This window comes from Gymnogyps californianus, chromosome 14, assembly GCF_018139145.2.
Source record: "Gymnogyps californianus isolate 813 chromosome 14, ASM1813914v2, whole genome shotgun sequence".
NCBI classification, from domain to species: domain Eukaryota; kingdom Metazoa; phylum Chordata; class Aves; order Accipitriformes; family Cathartidae; genus Gymnogyps; species Gymnogyps californianus.
In genome coordinates, this window is record NC_059484.1 from 4,944,888 (window position 1) to 4,965,430 (window position 20,543).

The following is a 20,543-nucleotide window of genomic DNA, read 5'->3' on the forward strand; positions in this document are numbered from 1 at the left end:
ACCCCCACCAAACTCTCCTCTTAATCAAGAAGATAAAAACATAGTTTTAGCTAATGATGATTTGGCCTTACTGCCTGCAGTCATGCATTTGTCTGGAAACAGTAATCCTATGCTCTTCCAAAACTACAGCCTGAACAACCAGACATTACAACTGCAGAAACATTTCTATATACCATATGAACCACAACAGATTCAGGGATATCTCAATACATTGTCTCCATTGCAAGCAACAGCACACTTGGAATTAATTCAGAGAAATATTATCATGACATTCATACATTAACGTGTAGTTGCATTACTAAGATTCACTTCACTTGCTGTGTGAGTGTTAAGCTGTCTTTAACACACTTTATTAATATAATACTTCAGTAATTCAAACATTAGTAAAAAAATCTCAGCTATCCTTAGTCACCTAAATGTTACACGTCCAAAATAGAAGGGATTGCGCAAACTCCTTCTGTTGTCAGAGGCACCACCACAAGGTTATTTATCCTATTCTAAAGCATCCATCTAAACTGAGTGGGACGTATAATCCTCAAGGCTTCTCTTTCCATTGACTACACAGGGGTCTTAGGTCACTACTATAACTGAAAGGCCTTTTAGACCTCTCAGTTGGGAGATGAAATTGTTAGCAGAGAAAGGCAGTTACACCATGTGCAGTTAAAGCACCTACAACTTCTGTAAAAGGTTACATACCTTTTCAGCTGGGTGTGCAACATTGCAACTAATCGTGTTGTTTCTTCCAGTTCTCGGACTAGCTGATTTCTTTTGCTATTCAACTTCAATCTAAGAGAAGACAGAAGAAAAAGATGGGCTAAAGCAGCATTTACTATTTAAAATGAGGAGTAAAGGAAAATTCTGTTTTTTCTATGAAATCCTAAAAAAGTTAAGAAGAATACACAGTATAACGTGGGACAGAATTTGGTCAAGATGTGTAGGTGTTTATCAACTTCCAACACTTTTAAAATGTGGCACTCAATCCTGCAAACATTCACAACAGGGAAAATAATTACAGTTAGTACTATAAAAGTTAACGTTTCTAGGATCAAGCCTCAAAAGAAGTCCGGCAGATTTTGCTCGCTATACACTATTGTGTTCTTATACTTACTGTGCTAATAAAGGTGTAAATGCTTTCATTTGCTTTCAGTAAGGTCTATGGATGACTAAGGTTTACATGATTTAGTTATTAACCATCTCATTACGGCTTCACATAAATTACGGACTTTAGCAACATCTCAGTTTTATTTCACACCTGAATTGGTTTGAGACGTAAACATGTGCACTTGGGTGCTCATACCCTAACTTAACAGGCCTCTGGTCAAGAAATCCTTCTGCAGAAACATGCTATTTCTTTGGCACACTAGAACAGGACCATATTCCTAAAAATCACAAACAAAAGTGTTCATCTTACAGCAAGACCAGAAACATTTGTCAAACCACAGATATTTCAGGCCAGTAAAAGTCCTGCAGCTGAAACATCTGAAATGCCTACATTTTTTCTAGCATGATAAAACCATGAAAAGACTATGTAGAAAATTGGTGTAGTCTGGACACTGAGGATGCAGAAGAGATGAAAATATAGAGCCACAGAGAGAGTGAATGCAACATGCCTACTCCATGTATATTCAAGAGACTGCAACTAAAAGTAACATTGCCGTAGCCACCCACATTAATACATCCAGATTGTAAAGCGCTTGTAGGCAATGCCTAATGCAGTATTCATCCTCACTGTACATTCCCATGAGATCTCCCCCAACACAAGTAAAATTAGGGAGGATAGTTGGCATTTTTTTCAGCTAGTTTAGATTCACAGGATATTCCATGCAACTCCCACAGCCCTGTCAAATACCAGTTCCTACAGGAATCACATACAAGGATGCTCAGAACAAACAACAAATTTAAAAAAAATTAAAATTCCATCTGTTGACATTTACCAAGCTCCAGACTGCACAGCAACTGTAGAAGCTGCTGCGAGGTGCTGGCTGCATACAGAAACATTATAGTACACTAACATTATACTGGGCTATTGTGAGCATTTCTTACATTCTCAGAGAGGATCCATTTCTAGGAACAACCACCTTTGCCCACCTGGGGCATAAGACTTGCAGGCGGTTTCTTTTGGGAGATCATTTCAGAAACCTTATAAGTAGAAACAGTCTCCTGGAAATCTGAGGGCACACTGCTATCAGCATTCAGCCAGGGGATGTTGCTGCTTGCTCCCGATTACCTCTTGTCCAACAAGGCAAGCTCTGTCCTATGCCCAGTAACCTACCTCTCAGTTAGAGCTTTGCTCTGAGTGTCTCTAGCAACCTGAAGGTCTTCCTCCAGGCGCCTTCTCTCCGTCTCCAGTCTCTCCACCTCTCCTCGCGTCCATTTTCTGGGGCTAATAAATCGCATTTCTTTTAAGAGCTCCTCTTTCTCATTAATTAATATTAGACGATCCCGCTCAGAGTCCAGCACGCCAGGCCAGGCCTCGCTGTCAAGCTTAGCCAGTTGTATTTTCAGGTTTGCTATTCTGCAGCAAAAAAAAAAAAAAAAAAAAGCAGTTATTCCTATTCTGCAGCAAAAAAAGCGCAATTATTCCACGAGGAGTGTCTGAGCTACTGCTCCAGACACACGAAGGTGCACCACAACCAACCACATCTTCCATTGCCCTGAAGAAGGCTCTCAGCTCAGGGACAACTGCCCTCACCCTCGTGCCCTCCTTAGCAGGGCGCTGTCAAGTGATGGCACCGCTGGGAGGTTGACACGCAGAATGGGATTTTAACTCAGGTTTGCTCCCAATGGTCAGCTAAGTCTCTAGCTAACCTGCAGCGTCCACCAGTCAGGGAACAGTATAACTGAAATTCTGGATCTTGAAAAAAGCTGTCAGATATACCACAGGGTGATTCATATGCCTTACAGCTAATGACCTCACAGTACTTGGGGTGGAGAGCATCATGCAGTAATTATCTGATCTTTAATCAGTTTTATGGAAAAGAACTGTATACTCTCCATATATGATTCAGATAGGCTGATAATGATCAGTGGTTACTCAAAAGTTTAGAAACTATTTTTGTCTTTACAATGAGGAACTTAATCGTGTGCATGCTGCTGCTCAAATAATCCAGCTATTGACTCAACACTAAGCATGCTGGACACATTAAAGAGCTATGCTACTTCTGGTGTAACGTGCACCTGAGGATGTGAAGAGCTGAAGAGGCAATACAATCCTACCTAAATCCAGAGCCACTTATTTGCATGAAATTCAAAGTCTATTTTCATTAGAGGTATCATTCCAGATTTCAGTTTAAAGTATGTATCACTAATCCTTCAGCACCATACCACATCATCTCAGGCAGGAAGACGATTACTCAAAGCAACAGCAATACAGATCTAGAATTTAGCAAGAGCTTTGATGGACCGCAGAGGAGAGCACAGCTCGTGGCAGGTAAGGAGGCTGCTCACTCCAACTATCTGCCCATTCCCAATTTGCCAAGTATCTGAACTGCTCAGTTAGCACCACCAATGGTCAGCTTTGCAATGCATGATACAGAGGGACACAAAAAACCGGCAGCAGGCCAGGATACAGAACCAAGGGCAGTAACATCGGTCTTCCCAAAGGAAGCTGCCTCCTTTGGACTCATTGACCTACAACTCTTCCTGACCCAACGGGGCGATCATGGTAGTTTGGTGAGAAATAATAGCACAGATAAAGTTGAATAAGAGTTACCAAGGACTTGCATTTCTGGAACTCGCACAATCAAAAATGACTGAGCGGGGAGCAGAGAATGGGGAGGGCAGAATGGGCTGGGGCGGAGAAATTACAAAGGCTAAGGCGGCAAACAAGGAGGAAAAGTATCTTGCGATATAAGGCAAGATATTTGCAAAAATAATTCACCTGACTGAAGACGAGAGAGTCAAGGCATACACGCCCCTTCACGGGATTAACTTAGGTTAGTCTCTCACTCAGGTTAGCAAATGCATAAGAAATGGAAGTGAAATGCTGTACGTGTAAAATGAAAGTCCAATATTCATCTCCCTTTGAAAAGGGCTTTGTCATCTGGTGACAGAATTACTGGACTTAAATTGGGCACAACAAACAGTTGCGGCTACTATCTGGATTCATCTCTTTCTAGAACTTGATTTATGCTACAGAAGTGCACAGGATGGTGCACGCTTCCTCCAGCAAACCAGCACACATGCAGGCACAGAGCAAATTCAATGCCAACTAGCAAAATCAAAGTGTAGAGTAAGTAATAAGATGCAGATCTGGGCAGCAGCAGCTACACGACTACTGAATGGCCTTGAAGAATAAAGCTTTGTCTTCCAAGCTCCGGAGGCCAAGAGGAACTCCAGCCCCAAGAGAGCCTGTGAAGGATTAGGCTCACACAGACTGACCTGCCTCCTCCATCACAGGAGATAGACTAGAGATCACCTTTCTGAAGAGAAGCCTCACTTTCTGTAAAGCCATTTCCCACAGCAGGTTGCTTACTCTAATTAGAGTTCCATAATTGATAGATATTCAGCTCAACTATTTTTAGGTCTTCTTAGGAGCTGTTTTGTTTTTGAGTGCCTGATTAAATGCAATACTGTGCTCCAACAAAGAATTAACAGTGGCATTAATTCATAATCCAAGAATTCCTCTGTGCATTTTGAAGGGATATGAGTTTAAGAGGATTGGTTGGCATTAATCTGATCACTTTTGGCATACGTTTGCATGGATATGGCTTTTCCACTGGAATTTGTTCTCTATGCATTTCCAAGTCTAACAGCTTTGTTAAACTAACCTCAGGTTTTACCCTTTGTAAATGGTCATTCTTTTTCCCCTTCTCAGTTAAAAGGAGGTTTAGGTATTCTATTTTTCCAATAAACCAGCATCATTACAAAAGAAATGCTTTGCAGACTGTCTGGCATTTGGCTGAAAACTCCAGTCCTTCAGCATTCACTGACCGAGTCTGAACTACATCATTGCCGAGCCATGCTAGGTTTGCATTGCAAAGAAACCAGCAATATTGGGCTCAGGTCATACCATCTTTCTGAATGGCCACTAGCTTGCAAGACTGAACAAAATACAGAACAGGAAGCTCAAGTTTTATTTAACTGTTTTCTTTTTACCTAGAAAAGGTAGTTAGATGATTTATTCACTGTCATATCAAGTCTCTTTTTTTTTTTTTTACTGGGGAAAGTGGTACTTAGCTGTGACATAGGCATAACACGTAAAATTTTTAGTCTCTTTGGAGATCGTTCAGAGCATGTGCATCTCCACAGAAGCATACATTAAGATGTGTAGCCACAACCAGTAATTAGCAATCCTACATCAGATCAGCCTCTGTTCTTCAGGAAAAAAACAACCAAACAAAAAAACCAGTGGGAGGTGTGGTCTAAAAACTGACCAGTCAAGTACCCACCATTGTTGCAATGCTGCTAAATGTGACATTAAAATATTCCATTTTAGGAGATTATAAAACATACTTTTAAAATCCCAGAGTTACCACCAGTCACACAAAACCCAAGCTGAAAGTTTAACTGTTGAAGGAACTAAAACAGTGCACAGAGTGCAAGTGCTACACAACTGAGTTACTACTATATGTCTGAAATTGTACAACATAATTTAGTTGCATCTCTGATTACATTTATGCTGCTTTAGCTAGCTCCTTGTTGAGATGTAGCACTGACATCTCTTTTGACATGATACCCATTATCAGTTTCCAGACCAATTAAGCTAAAGGTTTGTCACTGCGGTTGCCCCTTGTTCTTTTTTGCAGGTTTAACGTTATCTGCCCTAGGGCTCTTGTCTCACTGAGCTGTGAAAGGAAAGGACTTAGTGGTGGGTAAGGGAACACGCAGAATTGTACCCTGACAGATCGGGTGTGGTGAAGTTCAGCAAGATATTCACCTACATCTATGCCTTTAGTCTGGTCCACAACAATGGTGTAAACAGTGTCTGCTACAGTCCACTCTCAAAATTATCAGCCCCTTATAAATCTAGTAGTTCTAACCTAATTAATATGGGATCATCTTGATTTCAGGCCTTAAGTTTTACCTTTCCAGATAACGCAGAGCTAATAAGACAGATCTATTGCCACCATTTGGCTCCCTTCATAATATGTGCACGGGCAAAGTACTTGCTCTTCTATGGTGTTTTTGGAACATTTTAATATGCTGCTGTCGGGACAGGAAACACTTCTAACATTCCTAAGGAAGAATTTTCACAGGAGCAGAAGGTTCCTTGTGAGTCACTATATCCATAGTATTGTTCCAGCTTAAAACCAGTTAAGGTATTTGTTTCTGCAGCTCCTACTAAAGACCGTGCCAAAACCACAGTGCTCTGATAGCTGGAGATCTTTTCATTTTAGCATCAATTATTCATGCCCATTCAGACCCATCTTTCCTCATAATATTTTTTAAACTCTGAGAAAATCTATACATATCTAAGACAGACATGAGGTATCAAACCACCTTTAACTGCAAGATTGTGTTGTATGCCCTTCATCATTACTTCAAATGAACTTTTGTGCTGCCTTTATAAAGTTCTGTCTCTTTTTAAAGAGCATATTAATTATCTTCTCAGGTTTGCCATTATTCACTCGCCCCTCCTTGGAAAAGATACAGGCTAAAGTAAGAGTGCTCCACTTCAACCTGAAGATGTAAAGTCAGTGTGAATTAAAGTGCAGTCTTCAGCAAAGCTTAAAAGTAAAAAGCAGTTTTAACACTGAAAAATTAACCACTGCATCTGGAGGATTAATAATTTTAATGTTTTTTTAAAACAAGTCACAGAATGATTTGAATGTCAAGGTAGTTTGGCAAATCTTGGATTGGCAAAATAGACAGTTCTGATAAAATTGCTCCACCTAGGAAGAAGAGTGTAAGTTCATGTCAAAAGCAGCTGGGCACACACAGTCTTTGACAACTGCCACAGATATAGATCAAATTTTATGCCACTGAGAAACATGGCCTATTGACCATGCCAATATACTAAAATGAGAACATTACAAGTAACCTCAGCCTCAAAGCTCTTATCTCTAACCAGAGACTGGAGAAAAATCCTTCTCTTCGCCTATATCCCAAGTACAGATTGTACCATGCATCCGAAGTTTGTTATTCTGGAATTGCAAAGTCCCTTTAGAGCAGTTAAAATGGAAGTCGCCACCACCGATGGTTACATCGCTGAACAAGGAACTAGGCCAGCCAAAGTCTAAATAATAATGCTCGGTGGTTTTTCATTTAACTAAACAGTTGAGTTAGCTATTGTCTATTAAAAAAAGTAAATCCCAGAAAACTTTTGCTTAAATTGGCCTGTTAAGTAGATATGAATTTTTAAAATCTATTCTTCATTCATCTCAGATTGGAAGGCAAGGGTGAAAACTTATGTTCTTACAGATAAGCTCTGGAATTGTAGCCATTGACCATATTTTGATATGTTAGGTGTTAACACAATATACATTTCTCCTTATCAGACTTAAAGCCATGCAAACATTCATTTCATTTTGAATAAAGTCAGGAGATGCCTTGCAGTACAGTGTCCTTATTAGGAATGGGGAAGCATTGGCAACAGGTAGCAAAACCACTTATGTCCCCACAGGTGTGGCCAGACTGAATTCTTCATGTATTAGTCACTCCGTAGTAATTTCTAGGATGGTTATTTATTTCTTGAATGATAACATTGGCCCAGAAAGCCTATTGCCTCACTGGCTCAAAAATTACCATGTTTATTTAGCAGTAACGCTGCGTTTCAGTCTGAATGGCACCTTTTCTAGTGAAACATATCTTCAGAATAAGCTGTGTGACAGCCAAAAGGTACAACAGTCCAAAGATTTACCTTCTCTTTGCTTCTTCATATTGAAGGCGTAATCTCACCTTCTCAGCCAACTGGTTATTGCTGCTGGTAATAAACTGAGACACAAAATATAAAATCAGCAACTTAGTAACCACTCCTCTTTTGATATTCCCTATTGAAATTGATGATGTTACAAGTTACACTTGCTCTTGTCAAACTCATTTACTAGTTAAACCAATCACAGAATAGGAAAATATTGCCTTTGATTAAATTTTTCATGATTTCTTCAAATACTTAAAACCCCACAAGATTCAGAGGCTCTTTTTGGCCTAGTTTACCACAAAAAGAAAATCTACCACATCTATCTCAGGCTTCTATTTTCATGCACATGCAAATAGCTTTGTAATCTTTCTTCTTAAATGCCATTTGCAATCTTTAAGTGCTGCGTGGCATCTTGTTCTGGATGATGTCTTGCTTTGGCTGTAAACTCTTAAAGACAAGGGACATCCCATCATGCCCAAATCTGCAGATATTTAGTCACATGTGTGGCCCTGACTGAAAGTTGCTGCAAATGTTTAAGTAAAGGTTCACAGAAGAGGCTTCTGTGATGTCCTGTGAGACATACGATGTACCCACAGCGCTGATCAAGTCCTTACTGAGGCTGGCACCAACCTGACAGTTACGATCTTGTTGCCCAAGTGGGACTGAAGGTTTATGAGTACTACACACGTTTGATGGCATCAAAATATCTGCACATATGCTATCATTCTCACTCGTAACACACTAAAAGCCAAACACTCTTAAGGGAAGAGTCCTCACTAGAGCTTAGCCCATACGTAGCTGCTGAGTGTTTCTTGTCTATTAGCATATCACTGCTATAAAGAGCTAAGGGAATATTTGTATCACAAGAAGCTACACCTACAGGCAAAATAAAACTTCCTTCCCTTTTATTCCCACCTGGGTTGTTCTAATAGAGACAGTATGGGGCAACAGCAGGTTGCCTTTAGAGATACATTAACATTGCACACAAAAATGAAGGTCACACTGAAGTTTAAACCAGGAGAAGGTATCATTTCATAGATACTTGCCCATGCTTGGAAACTCATACTAAGGCAGTACTACATATAGTTCAGAGGAATGTCTCCACATGCACTTGGTTTCTCATGCATTACTCACATTTCCCGAAACATCCGTCTGGGAGCTGACATCCAGGTACTGCCGGGGTAATGAAGGGCTGGAGCTTTCCATGGACACGCTGCTGGCCCACAGGTCTGACTGGGATCCTCTGTCATTCACAAAGCTGTCTTTTAACCTGGCTAAGCTCTAAAACCATAAGAAGTCATAAGGTGAGCTCACTTCTGCTCAAAGTACCTCAGCAACTACATAGCTTTAGCCTACGCTACACAATTAAGGTCTGACCATGTTCACTGTGTGCCCCCAGACTCCGCAAACATGAGGTCAGGCATGGCTGGCCTGCACCTGCCACAGCATGAAGCAGCCCCCAGGCATTAGCACACCATCGTGCCCGGACAGACAGGCTCTCTGCTGGAGATGGCAGACCAAGGGGGCCGCAGTGTTTTCATGGCTGGTCAGGTCTGCTCTTTGATAGCAGTACAGTCACACTGGTTCATTCTTGACCAATAAACCCTGAGACAAACACTCATCTCTAAGCAAGTGCTTACGACTGTTAGTTGCTACATTCTATACTTCCTATTTCCAGCACCTGAACAACAAAAAGGCTGCAGTCCAACCACAATACAGAACTAATTTATGTTAATAAAAATCTCCATTAGATATCTGAAATACAAAACACTTAAATTACTTCTCAGAAATTCAATCTGATCGCAATGGCGACACAAAATACTGCAAAGTCATCCTGTTTCAATACCTGAATGAGGTCTTGTTTTTCCTTCTCCCCTGACGTGATGGCCTTCTTGAGAGCTTTCATTTCACTTAAGATGGCTTGTGCCTCATCAAGTTTGTAGCCACCTTGAGTATCAGACATTTTCATGTCAATTCTGCATGGAAATTTAAAAAAAAAAAATACAGTAAGCTAACACTTTATAACATCCAGTTAATTTAATCATCCTAGATGCATGCATCTTGACATTAATTTTTAAGAAAAACACACTCTGAAGTATAACAAAGACAACAGAAGGAACAAAGAACCCCACTCATCACCACCTAAGTTATGCCACTCAGAAGTACATTAAGCTTCAGAATGCTGATTTTAGCTATATCATCTCTTTGACTCCTCCGTGAAGACAAAAGGTGCACATGAAACCCCCAAAACAGTATGTTTGGGCAGATTGCTGCTAGTTACCTTGTTTCTAACCTAGTGAAGATCAACTTAGCCATCCATGAAAATTACCTTATTTTCAGTCATGGTTTCGAAAACCAGGCACAGACCTCACATGCATGGATGTATTTACTTGCACAATCTAATTACAAGCTGCCTCATCCTTCCCTCTTCTCAAAGGACTTCTACCACAGTTGATGTTTATAATAAATAAGATATTAACCAGTAACATTATTTAAAACATGCCAGATGTCTAGTTGTACAAAGGTAAGTACCTGAAACCTTTCCTCCCCTTCCACTCCACCCCAAATTTTTCCTCGGTGCCCTAACACAATGGCTCTTATAATTAAGACAATAGGCTGTACTGTGTCATCCACATTGAGCAATACTGAGTAAAACAGAATATCATTTAACTGACAAGATCCTGGTTCAAAATCTTTTTGCCATGAAGTCAGTTCTGATGTGGTCAATCACATACAGACATCGATTTGAGAGAACTACCCCCATGGCTGTGTACTGCTTTCAGTTGCATATGCCTAAAGCTATCAGCAGCAACATATTTCAGCTTACATTATTTAGGCAGCTATTTATAAATGTAGAGGGGGATGCGTTACAAGCCAGAGATGTTCTACACTGAAAATAAGATCTTGAGAACAAACTTACTTCTTCAGCGTTTGAAATCCATGCTCTTTGTACTGGAGCTCTTGCTTCATGTGAGCTACTTCTCTCTTGAGTTTATTAACCTGCAGCAAGGTGTCACATTTTTAGAATGATATTTTATATGAATATTTAGGTACAGCACTACCCATTCAATTCAAAACTTATTCAGTGCAGACAGTACTCTAAACAAAGTTTCCAGATAATCAGTTCATCTCAACAGCAGCTAACAGCCCTGACTGCATCCTCATCAGGACATTATCACTGGCTAGGGCTTTATCCAGTACCCAGATATTACACCACTTAATAAGGGGCTCAAGGGAAATTCCAACCTCATAAGCAGAAAAGCTGAGAAAAATTCAAGAGAGATAGGAATGAAACACATGTTGATTTTACTCAGAAATGTTTAAAACCTTCCCAGTCATTAAAAAAAACCCATTAAGCATCAGGACAGGAGTTACACTGCAGCAATAGAAGCCATCCTCCAAGATATCAAACTAAAAGGCCCACTGCATGAGTAACACAGTAGGATGATAATACATATTGTAAATCCACTGACCCTACACAGCTTGCTGTTTTATATTCCTCCACAGAGGCCAGACTGACCTACTTCACTTTAGTCCTTTCTTCTTCCCAAACTGAGCTCTGCATGAGAGCGTACACTGCCGCTGCTAACAACCCGCACTAAGCCCAGGACAAAACAGCTGCCAGTCTCTGGAGAGAACTCACAGCTCTCCAGCGCTGCGGCACACCGAGGAGCCAGCACACAGCTAAATAACCCACAGCGTATCTGTACAGCAGTACGTACTGCCAGCTTCCAAGAAAGTCTAAAGTCTAAGGGAAAAAAAGTGTTTCAAACTCTTAAGACGGCAACGTTTGAGAATTCTGAGAAATTATCTCCTAGATTAAGAATGGCAACATTAGCTCTTTCAACTGCTTTGGCATCTCCTTTCAGTATTTGCCACGACATTTGGAAATATCTGAAGATTACTCATGGCAAGCAAAGGTCCGTTCGTACTACTTACCCTAGATTTTGTAGTAGCAATCTCCGCTTTGAGGATCTCCGGGTCATACTTGGAACTTGACGATGAGCCAGAGAGCACTAGAACAAATACAACACCCAGTTCAGCAGCTCTCCCTTCCTCCCTACTCTTCTACCAGCCCCACCACAAATCAAGACCTCCTATCACTCCTGCACACCCAGATCTCCACACATTGCTGGTGTAGGCCTTTTACTCATTTTCCAGATCTATTCTCACCCCTCAAAGGCAGGGAAAGGCAATATCGCAGTCAAGTACTCCACAAGAAGTGTATACTAAAGAGACCAGAGCATGTCCTGCATCTCCAAAGTCTTCATTTGTTCCAGGTTAACACACTTAACTCAGACTCCCAAACACGTTCACTCTATTCAATAGTGTGGCTTCCTGCATTTCCAAAGGCATTTAACAGAAGTGAAGGGACAGGCATTGCATAAAGGTTTACTTTTTTTTTTTTTTAGACTTTCTCATTGAGTAAACAATCCACTGAATGTTTAGAAACAAAGAAAAGCAAAGAATGAGAAGAAACTGAAAAATGTGATGCAAGCCTTCTCACAGCCTTGAGGACATGACGACTCATACAATGTGTCACACCGGATTAAATCAATGTCCCATTAAGAGCAGAATTCTCTTCTCAGGAGCGGTTAAAACCCTTCTGCTTTAGAAGGTACAGAAGCTCCCCAATGTGCAATGTTGTTAGAGGTAGCTGTAGGCAAGGGAGATATTTTGATCCTCGCAACCATCAGTTTATGCCCTATAAAACATGGGAAAGCATTTCTAGTTCTTTCTGTTTGGTTGTATTTTTAAAGACAGATCACATCATGCCAATGTAATTCATGTTCACAGTGTTCTTAGTGTACTGCTCTGGTATACCAGTACTCAGGTAGAGCGCTCTTAAGAAAAGACCAAAAACTGTACTTCAAAGATGATGGACGGGACCCTAGTCAAATAAGAATCCTTCAGTTGACAGAAAACTACTTAAAAACATTTTAACATCAGGCACAGGATTAGCCAGTGGAATTCACCACCGTAAGACAACTCAGCAAGAGTGAAGCAGGGGGGAGGTCAGTCCCCTGATGTGGCTAGTAAGAACATAAAAAGTTTGCAATACTAAGGATTATAAAAAAAAAATTCTGGAAGACTTGGAGGAAATAAATCCTCCTCTGGACATTTTCCAGCTCCTAACTAGTAACAATAAGGAGGAAATTTGGCCTTCTATAAACATTTCTGCACCAACTCTTGAAGCAAAAGGTACTGATGTTACCTGTGTGACAAAGAATATGGAGCACAAAACAATGTTCTTCATATGCAGAGAGATAATCCACCAATGTTGGCTTTTACATAGCATAAAATACAGACCCTTAGCTCCCCAAGACAGTCACTCAACTACGTGGGATGTTAAGCTCCAAAAGGGCCTGGGAATGCTGTCTGAGATGAGCCTTCTTGCCTTGTTTCTATACTTTGGACAGGGGAATCAAGGAAAATACCATATAACTTCATTTTTTCACAGTGAGCCAACCACCACATTTTTTCACATTTGTTGAAGCCCATGCTGAAAATCTGCACATTGACTCCAGTGACTGAGCCAACCACAATAGCGTTTCATAACAATTATCCCTTACCAAATAGGTGCTAGACAGCTATTGCTTTTGAGACAAACTGAGGAAACGTGGAGAGTGACATGGCATAACACATCCCAGTGCTCTATCAGAGGACCAGCTTCAAGCGTCTTACTGTTCTAGTGGGTTCATGACTGAGAAAGTCACTGGATAAGAGTTCACTGACTACTCACAGCTGGTCTGAGAGCCCAGTTTGTGCTCCCAAACATCATGCAGCTGCCGATATTCTTGCTGGGCCAATTCAAGCCTCTGCTGTTTCACTTGATAGATCTCCTTCTGTGCAGCAATTGCCTCCTGGGCCAGGACAAGATAGTCTTTCAGCATATGTTCCTGCTCCCGCCGCCATTGCACACGAGGGTCTTCTATCTGTGTAGTTTCTTAAGAGAGAAAACAGAAGGAGGCAAGATCAACAGAATGCAGGTTTGTACTGCTGCCTGGAGAAGCTCCACCATTTATGGCAACATTTTAAAATAGCCCCTTGCCCCATTCCTTTTTTCTTAGGAGGTGACCATTGATCCACAATGAACTCCAATGAGCTCTGGTACGCTGAACCACTGTACAGAACAATTCATGATGAAATCGTCATACAGCTCTGCATCTCCTCTGCTGCTGAAGCCATCCTGGTTCTGCCTCTTAAAACAGCCACACAAGCATATGCATACACAAGCTCTAAGATAATGACATTGACTGTTAGACTTATCTTTATTGCAACTGCTTTGTAACATTACTAATAAAATATCTCTATTTTATATTTCTATATATCTAAATACTATTTCACCAACAAAAAAAACTTTCAGAAAACATCATTGCCACATGACTGCATTATTCTGCATCTAACAACATGAAAGCAATTACAACTCTGCCCGTCCTCTTCGGCTGCCCAGTAGCTTTTATTAAAAATGAGAAAGAAAACCTTCTCACTCAGATTCCATAGGTAGTAAAAATAAAGACTCATTAAGTCACAGAATGTATTCATGAAAGCATCTCAAATGACATTATATAAACAGCATCTCAGAAGGGGAGTAAACATTTCCTTCACTGAAAGCAGGCACAGCAGTAAATCACTGCAGAATACAGGAGGCGGAGTTTAAGAAAAATATTTTTTGGTAACATAGGCAACGCAGTCATGAACAGCTACACCACTTCTATTTCCGTTATCCCAACACAACCAATACATTGCTTTTCAGGTTTCTAATCATGAAAAAGGCATAAGGTCACAGACACACAGCTAGTCCTAATACTAATTAGGCAAATTTATTGTCAGTATTTGTCTCGGTTTTGTGAAAAAGTGTCCAAAATATTTTTCATTTCTCTTTCAAGGCTATTGTATGTTCTTGCTTGGAACAGGTTCCAATATTCAGTTGACTAAGTGCTCTAAACCACTGTGCTTGAATAAGGATGCCTAGTTACCACAAAATGAATAATTAATAAAAAGGAGTTGCTTGAAACTATCAGTAGGAATCTAATCTGCATATCTTAAGAGCCTCTTTAAATATTTAGTAAAAGCTGCCACGGTGGAAGGTATGAGCAGCTCTTAAGTGAGTCAGGCATAAGACTAACACTGCAATACACAGGACGTAGGGAAGAGAACAGTTTGACAATAATCCTAGGAGGAGAACTAGAAATAAAGGATTTTCCCCAAGGGATGGACAGTCAACCATTTTCACAAGCTGTCCATGATCATGCTGAGGAGAAAATTAAAAGGATACTCCAGCAATAACTTGTTTTAACAGTATCTCAAGACCTGAAAGGACACATGGCATTTCAATTTACATAGCAAAACTCAGAGAAGTTGCAAAAGATGATTAAAAAAACCTTTAAACTAACAGTATAGTTTGTAGAAGCATTTCAACAAAAAGTCCTTTATAGGTCCTGCTAGCAGGAGCAACATTTCAGCTGATGTAATATTAAAGCTAAGCCTGGACCTGAAAAACTGCCCCAAAACAACTTGAGGAAAAAGGAGCTACTTGCGCCAACTGTAGGTGCTGGTGCCCTCCCAGACAGCACTATGGTCTCTCTTAGAGGGAGCAAAAGAAAAGTCAGGAAGACACAGCAGCGTATCGGCTGTAAGAGTCTGAAAACCCCAGGCTCCTGTCTCTATTCTTGTCCCCAAATCCCATTTTCCAGATAACCATTACCCACACCCAGATGGAGTAACTCCCTTTACTCCATAGTTGAACCAGAAGGGGAAAGCCTGCTGTGAGTTACCCAGAGAGCTACCCCCCATATTCCCAGATACGCAGCTTCCCCGGACCAGACTGCATGAACAAGCACCATCAACCATGACTCAGGACTCTCAATTTCAGGCTTACTGAGTGTGTTGGCAAAGTACCCACAACTCTTGAAGTCTAATTCAGGACACCAGGTCATAAGTCTACCTGTACCTATGGCTTCTTCAAGCTTGGTTATTTCCCGTTTTCCCTTAAACTAGCAGCCCATTCTTCCTATAATCGCAACAAGGACGGTGCAAGCTGTGCCAGGGAAATCCCTCCATTATAAGCAACCAGGAGGAAGACTCTAAAAATCTACAATCCTGATACACCTCCGTCAGGTGGTGAAACACTGACACTGCCGCAAGCACATACACCACCTGACAAAGCGAACACTTGGCAGCCAGCTCATGGACAGGATGGACAACACACTTATGTACTGAAACTGCTTTGTTCCCATTTTTCTAAATATTCACCTCAACCTTTTCAGTAATCACAGCACTAACTGTATCCCCTTGATTGTGGCTTTGATTTTCAAACATGTAATAACAATCTATGAAAATGTTGGCTAAGGGCTCTTGATCTGCCCCAGCTACTGAGAAATGCAAAATACATTTAAAAGTCAGATGAAAGGACTACAGAAATGCAGGCTATTACATCATTCATTGTCTTGTGAATTTTTAATTCAATGTTGAGCTTGTCATAAATAAATCTGATTGTTTCATGTTGAAGAATGTAGTCTTACTATGCTTGCATCAGCATCTGGCAAGAAAATCATCATTTCTTTGTGCAAATCAAATTCCAAAGAAGTTCTCCCAGAGAGAGACACTCAGGGCTATGCATTAATACTGTATTAGGAATATTCTGGGTACTCAATTCAATTTAATTGTATTTATTTTGCCTCAGAGAGAAGGTTAGAAGTATTCTCCATCTCACTTTTTTTAATGGCTCCTGGCTTTAGATTTAATTTAGGTCTGTCCTTCGGCTTGTTTCTGATAATTAGTCTCAAATACTTCAAAAGCGTGCAGCAAGAACCAACATGCCTCCATCCCCTTCACACCCTCTGATGACAGTTCCTTCCTGCACCGGGAATCTGCAAGAGACTTTGGAGAAGAAGGTGGTTTTGGACACTCTCCAGAGGATACTTAAACCACAAAGATGAGCCTCTTGATTAGCTGAAGGTAAGTGGATATGGTTTGCTTTATCATGATTTGGATTAGAGCTGGCATAAGAAATAGAGTCATGATTTTATTTCTCTTCTTTTTAACCTTTTCTTTGAAATTCTAGGTCAAGTCTTGTAGCCTCTGGCACCCCACAGAAGTGAAACTTTTTAAGAACAACTGCTATTAAGCAGGTGTCAGCATGGTTTGAAGCCTTCTCTGCATGCCCTTGAAGCCTGTGGTGCTTTTGAGTGGCACAGACCAGGGGTAACTGCCCCAGATCCCATGGGGCTCAGACCTGCAACCAGATCTTTGCACATTCATCCTGGGGCCAACTCAGACGTACAACTAAGATCATGTTTGGTTTGTCCCACCTACATGCTGCAGGTTCTGCCAGCTGAAACACTCAGGAAACACAAGCTTCCATGTCCCACGGCAGGCTTCAGATCAAGGTTATTTTCCTGTACCTGAACTGTGTCCCCCCAGGACCACAGCTAGCCATCCTTGTTTAGGCAAATGCCAGCAGAGTAAGTTAATGCCCCAGTTTTGGCTAGGATGGGCCACAGTGAAAACAAGCACTCAGCTTCCTCCAGTGTGGATACGAGAGGAAGACAAATGAGAAGATAAAAATACATCTCAAACTGAAGAGAAAGTTCAGAGGGGACAAGGAAAAGATTCTTGGAAACATCCTCTCATTTACTTGAGCCAAGTCTTTCATGTGGTCAGAGCTGACCCTGATGTTCACTTCAGAAGGTGGGCTGAATATTATTTCTTTTGGGGACAATACCAGCTCCCACAGCACCTGCAGAGGCTTACATCTACTGCAACAGTCCATGTCACTGCCTGATAAACCAGGAGGGAACTGATCCAAGGGAAAAACCACCAAGCCCCACAGATGTTTCACTGGGAAGGGACAGGGAACAAACAGCTTCCCCAAAAGCACTGTACAGGTAAAACTGAATTGACAAGAATCTCTTAATTCAACACTGCTGCCTAACACAGCAAAGCCCTTCAGAGTCACTGGAAGGTGGCATGCCCCGGTCTCTGGACTGCTCTTGGCCTGCAGCACCCTGGTAGGCACCTCCCACATCCCAACACCTGATAGAGCAAATCTCCAACCACCAGAGAAGGGAAGAGAAGTCCAACCATGTTTTTGACCCTGCTGGAGAGCTTGCCCAGGCTTTTCTCTCTTCCTGGCTGCACACAGTCATCAAAACATTTAATCATTCAGAAGGAGGTAAAAAGAAGTCTTAACAAGACTTCTAAACTCAGCTCTTACTCCTTTTGTAAGTGTGGTCAGCACAGGAATAATCCAGAGTCATGTGAGACTGGAAAAAGCGTTAAGATTCAGACTGTCTTTAAAAAGCAACCTCATCATTAACTGTCCAGAGTGCTTTCCTGTGGAAGTGAAATGGACAAGACATGGTCTTCCAGACCTATAGGAGACCCCAATCTGTGTCTTGCAATTTAGCACCTTCTCAAGCAAAGTTTGTCCAGTTCTCTCCCTTGCAGATCTCCTTTGTGTGATCCTGTAGGCTTGTCTACCCTTTCTTCGCCACTATCCTTTCCTGTCAAAGGAAAAATCAACATCCCCTGCCTCACAGAAAAATAATTAGGATAAAGCCATTTCAAGATATGTAAACACTGTGACATTGGGATGACATAAGCTCTAAATAACAATATTTGTGTCGCCTTCACATCTGGAGATATTTGATCTTTGTATTGCAGAAGGCAGTTAGTGCTTTTTGAGAACAGACTTTTTTCATTCTGTGTTTTTAAGAGCCAAGAGAAGTTGCTAAAACCTGGAAGGTGCAGTCTCAGGCCAGGTGAAAATGTGGCTTTTCTGAAAAAGGGAAGGGTGTGAAGATAGCAAAAAAAAAATCCAAAACAGACTTCCACATTTTCATTTAAAAAGAGATCTTGCAACTTGCTGAAAAAAAATTGCTGAAGTTCTCAGCTGAAGTCCTAGAAGCAGATTTAAAAAAACCAAAAACAACCTCAAGGCACTTTCGTCTTTTAAAAGTTTTTCTCTTTGCATGAGTTACAAGCACCCCCAAAAGGGCCTGGGCATGGTTCTGCTGTGAACTTCTGGACTGCAATTGGAGCTGTTCTGTAAAGAGACCCAGAGTCACTGATGTATTTTGTTTATTACTTTTTTCAGGGGATTTGTTCTAGCACAACCCAATACACATTTCCTAACAATGTATGTAATGATATATCAAGTTCTGTATTTTCTTATAATTCAAATGAGCTTATAAAGCTTAACACTTCTGGTCTATCAAACAATCTAACAAAGACAGTAAGCAGTGGCTTAGTTTGAGGATACAGAATAAAAACGCCACAAGCTTGAACTTAACTCTTTTCCAGCTTGCACACCTCTCAGGATATCCCAAGCCCATGTGAGAGTTTCCTCTCCAGTAAAGGCAGTGTGAACTCTTGCAGCGAGAGGAGCTCATGCAGCCGTTCAGTTTATCCCTGCCAGGGGAATCAACACAAGACCTTTGCACTGTTTCTGATGGTCTTGCCACAAGGACAAATTCCAGGCTAAGAACAAACTCCACATCATTGCTACGTAGTCAGACTCCTCAGTAGAGCCAAATCTTACAGAGGTGTGTCCACAGTACTAGCTTGAACATGACTGCTGATTTGAAGACTGCAAACCAAGAGGTCCCAAATTCCTGTTTTAGAAAGTAACTTGTACAATGGAGGACAGGATTTGATTTCACGAGCTGCAGATCTCATCTACTCTAAAACATGCTGTTAGCGATTCTGTAGTTTTGTGTTCAGTATATTTTAACACGGGCACAAAACAATCACTCTGCAAAAATACAGTAACATGTCACTTACTGGTGTTGTGGTCTATGTAATAAACTCCAACCTGAGGGTCATAAGCTTCTTCCCATCCTAATGGCAATTCATCACTAATGCAGTCTGCAAAGGTTAGTGGTTTAGTATACCTGAAACGCAAAATAATATTTAGCATGAATAAAAAGACACTCCCACATGTCTATTCCAAACAACTGACCAGAAAACAAGTACCACAAGGGCTTCAGTATAGAAAACAAAGAAAGTTGAAAACTGTTTTAAAGCTTTTGTTCTTATCAAATAATACTCTGCAAACTCTTCCCTTTCTTCATCTGAAATTACAGCAAGATGAATTCATTCTGACAGAGCTCCTGAGCCTTGCTCGGCTCAGCCAGTACTTGCTCCACAAAGGAACATTAAGAACTTTGCCAGAAACAATGCTCATCTCTCAAGTGAAAGAACAAGACTGTTTGCAGGCAAGTCCTGTATCAAAAATATGTAGACAAGAAGCAGCAAGATGAGAAATGCAATTTGCATAGCATGAATAATTAAGACTGCACAATCAATAGCAAGTGCTGAGGACTGTGGGACCACTTGTCATGCAACGCCACTCATTTGCATTGCAATATGTTCCATTTCATTAATGACAAAGTAGATTAGTTTCTCAGTATCACGAAAATGTGTAACCCACTCCATCCAAACGAGGAAGTATTTCCGCAATACTGCTCTGATGAGTTTTTCTATTAGAGACCACATCCAGCAACAGTCTGAAGGCTTATATGGCTAAAAACAAAGCTTAGAGTACCCACTCCTCGAGTGACCCCACAGGTATTGGTCACCGAAACCATGCCCCTTTCCTCCCTTTGACTCTGAGCTAATGAGGTTCAGCTTGTACCAACAAAACTACTAACCAAACATAACACTGCAGGGAGGCACAAGCCAGGAAGAATTAAGCTTGCAGGTATCTCACATATTCAGCTGCCAAAAGCACAATATG

General features: G+C 41.0%; 1 protein-coding gene across 2 annotated transcripts in view; it reads right to left on the reverse strand.

The window, feature by feature from the left end:
* WWC1 (WW and C2 domain containing 1) overlaps nucleotides 1-20,543 on the reverse strand; it is a 73,978-nt gene that overhangs the window by 19,153 nt on the left and 34,282 nt on the right. Inside the window, exons 2-10 of one of the 2 annotated variants that reach the window (XM_050905137.1) lie at nucleotides 19,589-19,698; nucleotides 13,545-13,748; nucleotides 11,741-11,817; nucleotides 10,722-10,801; nucleotides 9,648-9,777; nucleotides 8,936-9,082; nucleotides 7,802-7,875; nucleotides 2,273-2,515; nucleotides 697-786 (exon numbers count right to left, since the gene is read on the reverse strand). In XM_050905137.1, the coding sequence (XP_050761094.1) occupies nucleotides 697-786; nucleotides 2,273-2,515; nucleotides 7,802-7,875; nucleotides 8,936-9,082; nucleotides 9,648-9,777; nucleotides 10,722-10,801; nucleotides 11,741-11,817; nucleotides 13,545-13,748; nucleotides 19,589-19,698 (1,155 nt within the window). The remainder of the gene's footprint in view (nucleotides 1-696; nucleotides 787-2,272; nucleotides 2,516-7,801; nucleotides 7,876-8,935; nucleotides 9,083-9,647; nucleotides 9,778-10,721; nucleotides 10,802-11,740; nucleotides 11,818-13,544; nucleotides 13,749-19,588; nucleotides 19,699-20,543) is intronic. The other variant, XM_050905138.1, reaches the window with a different exon arrangement.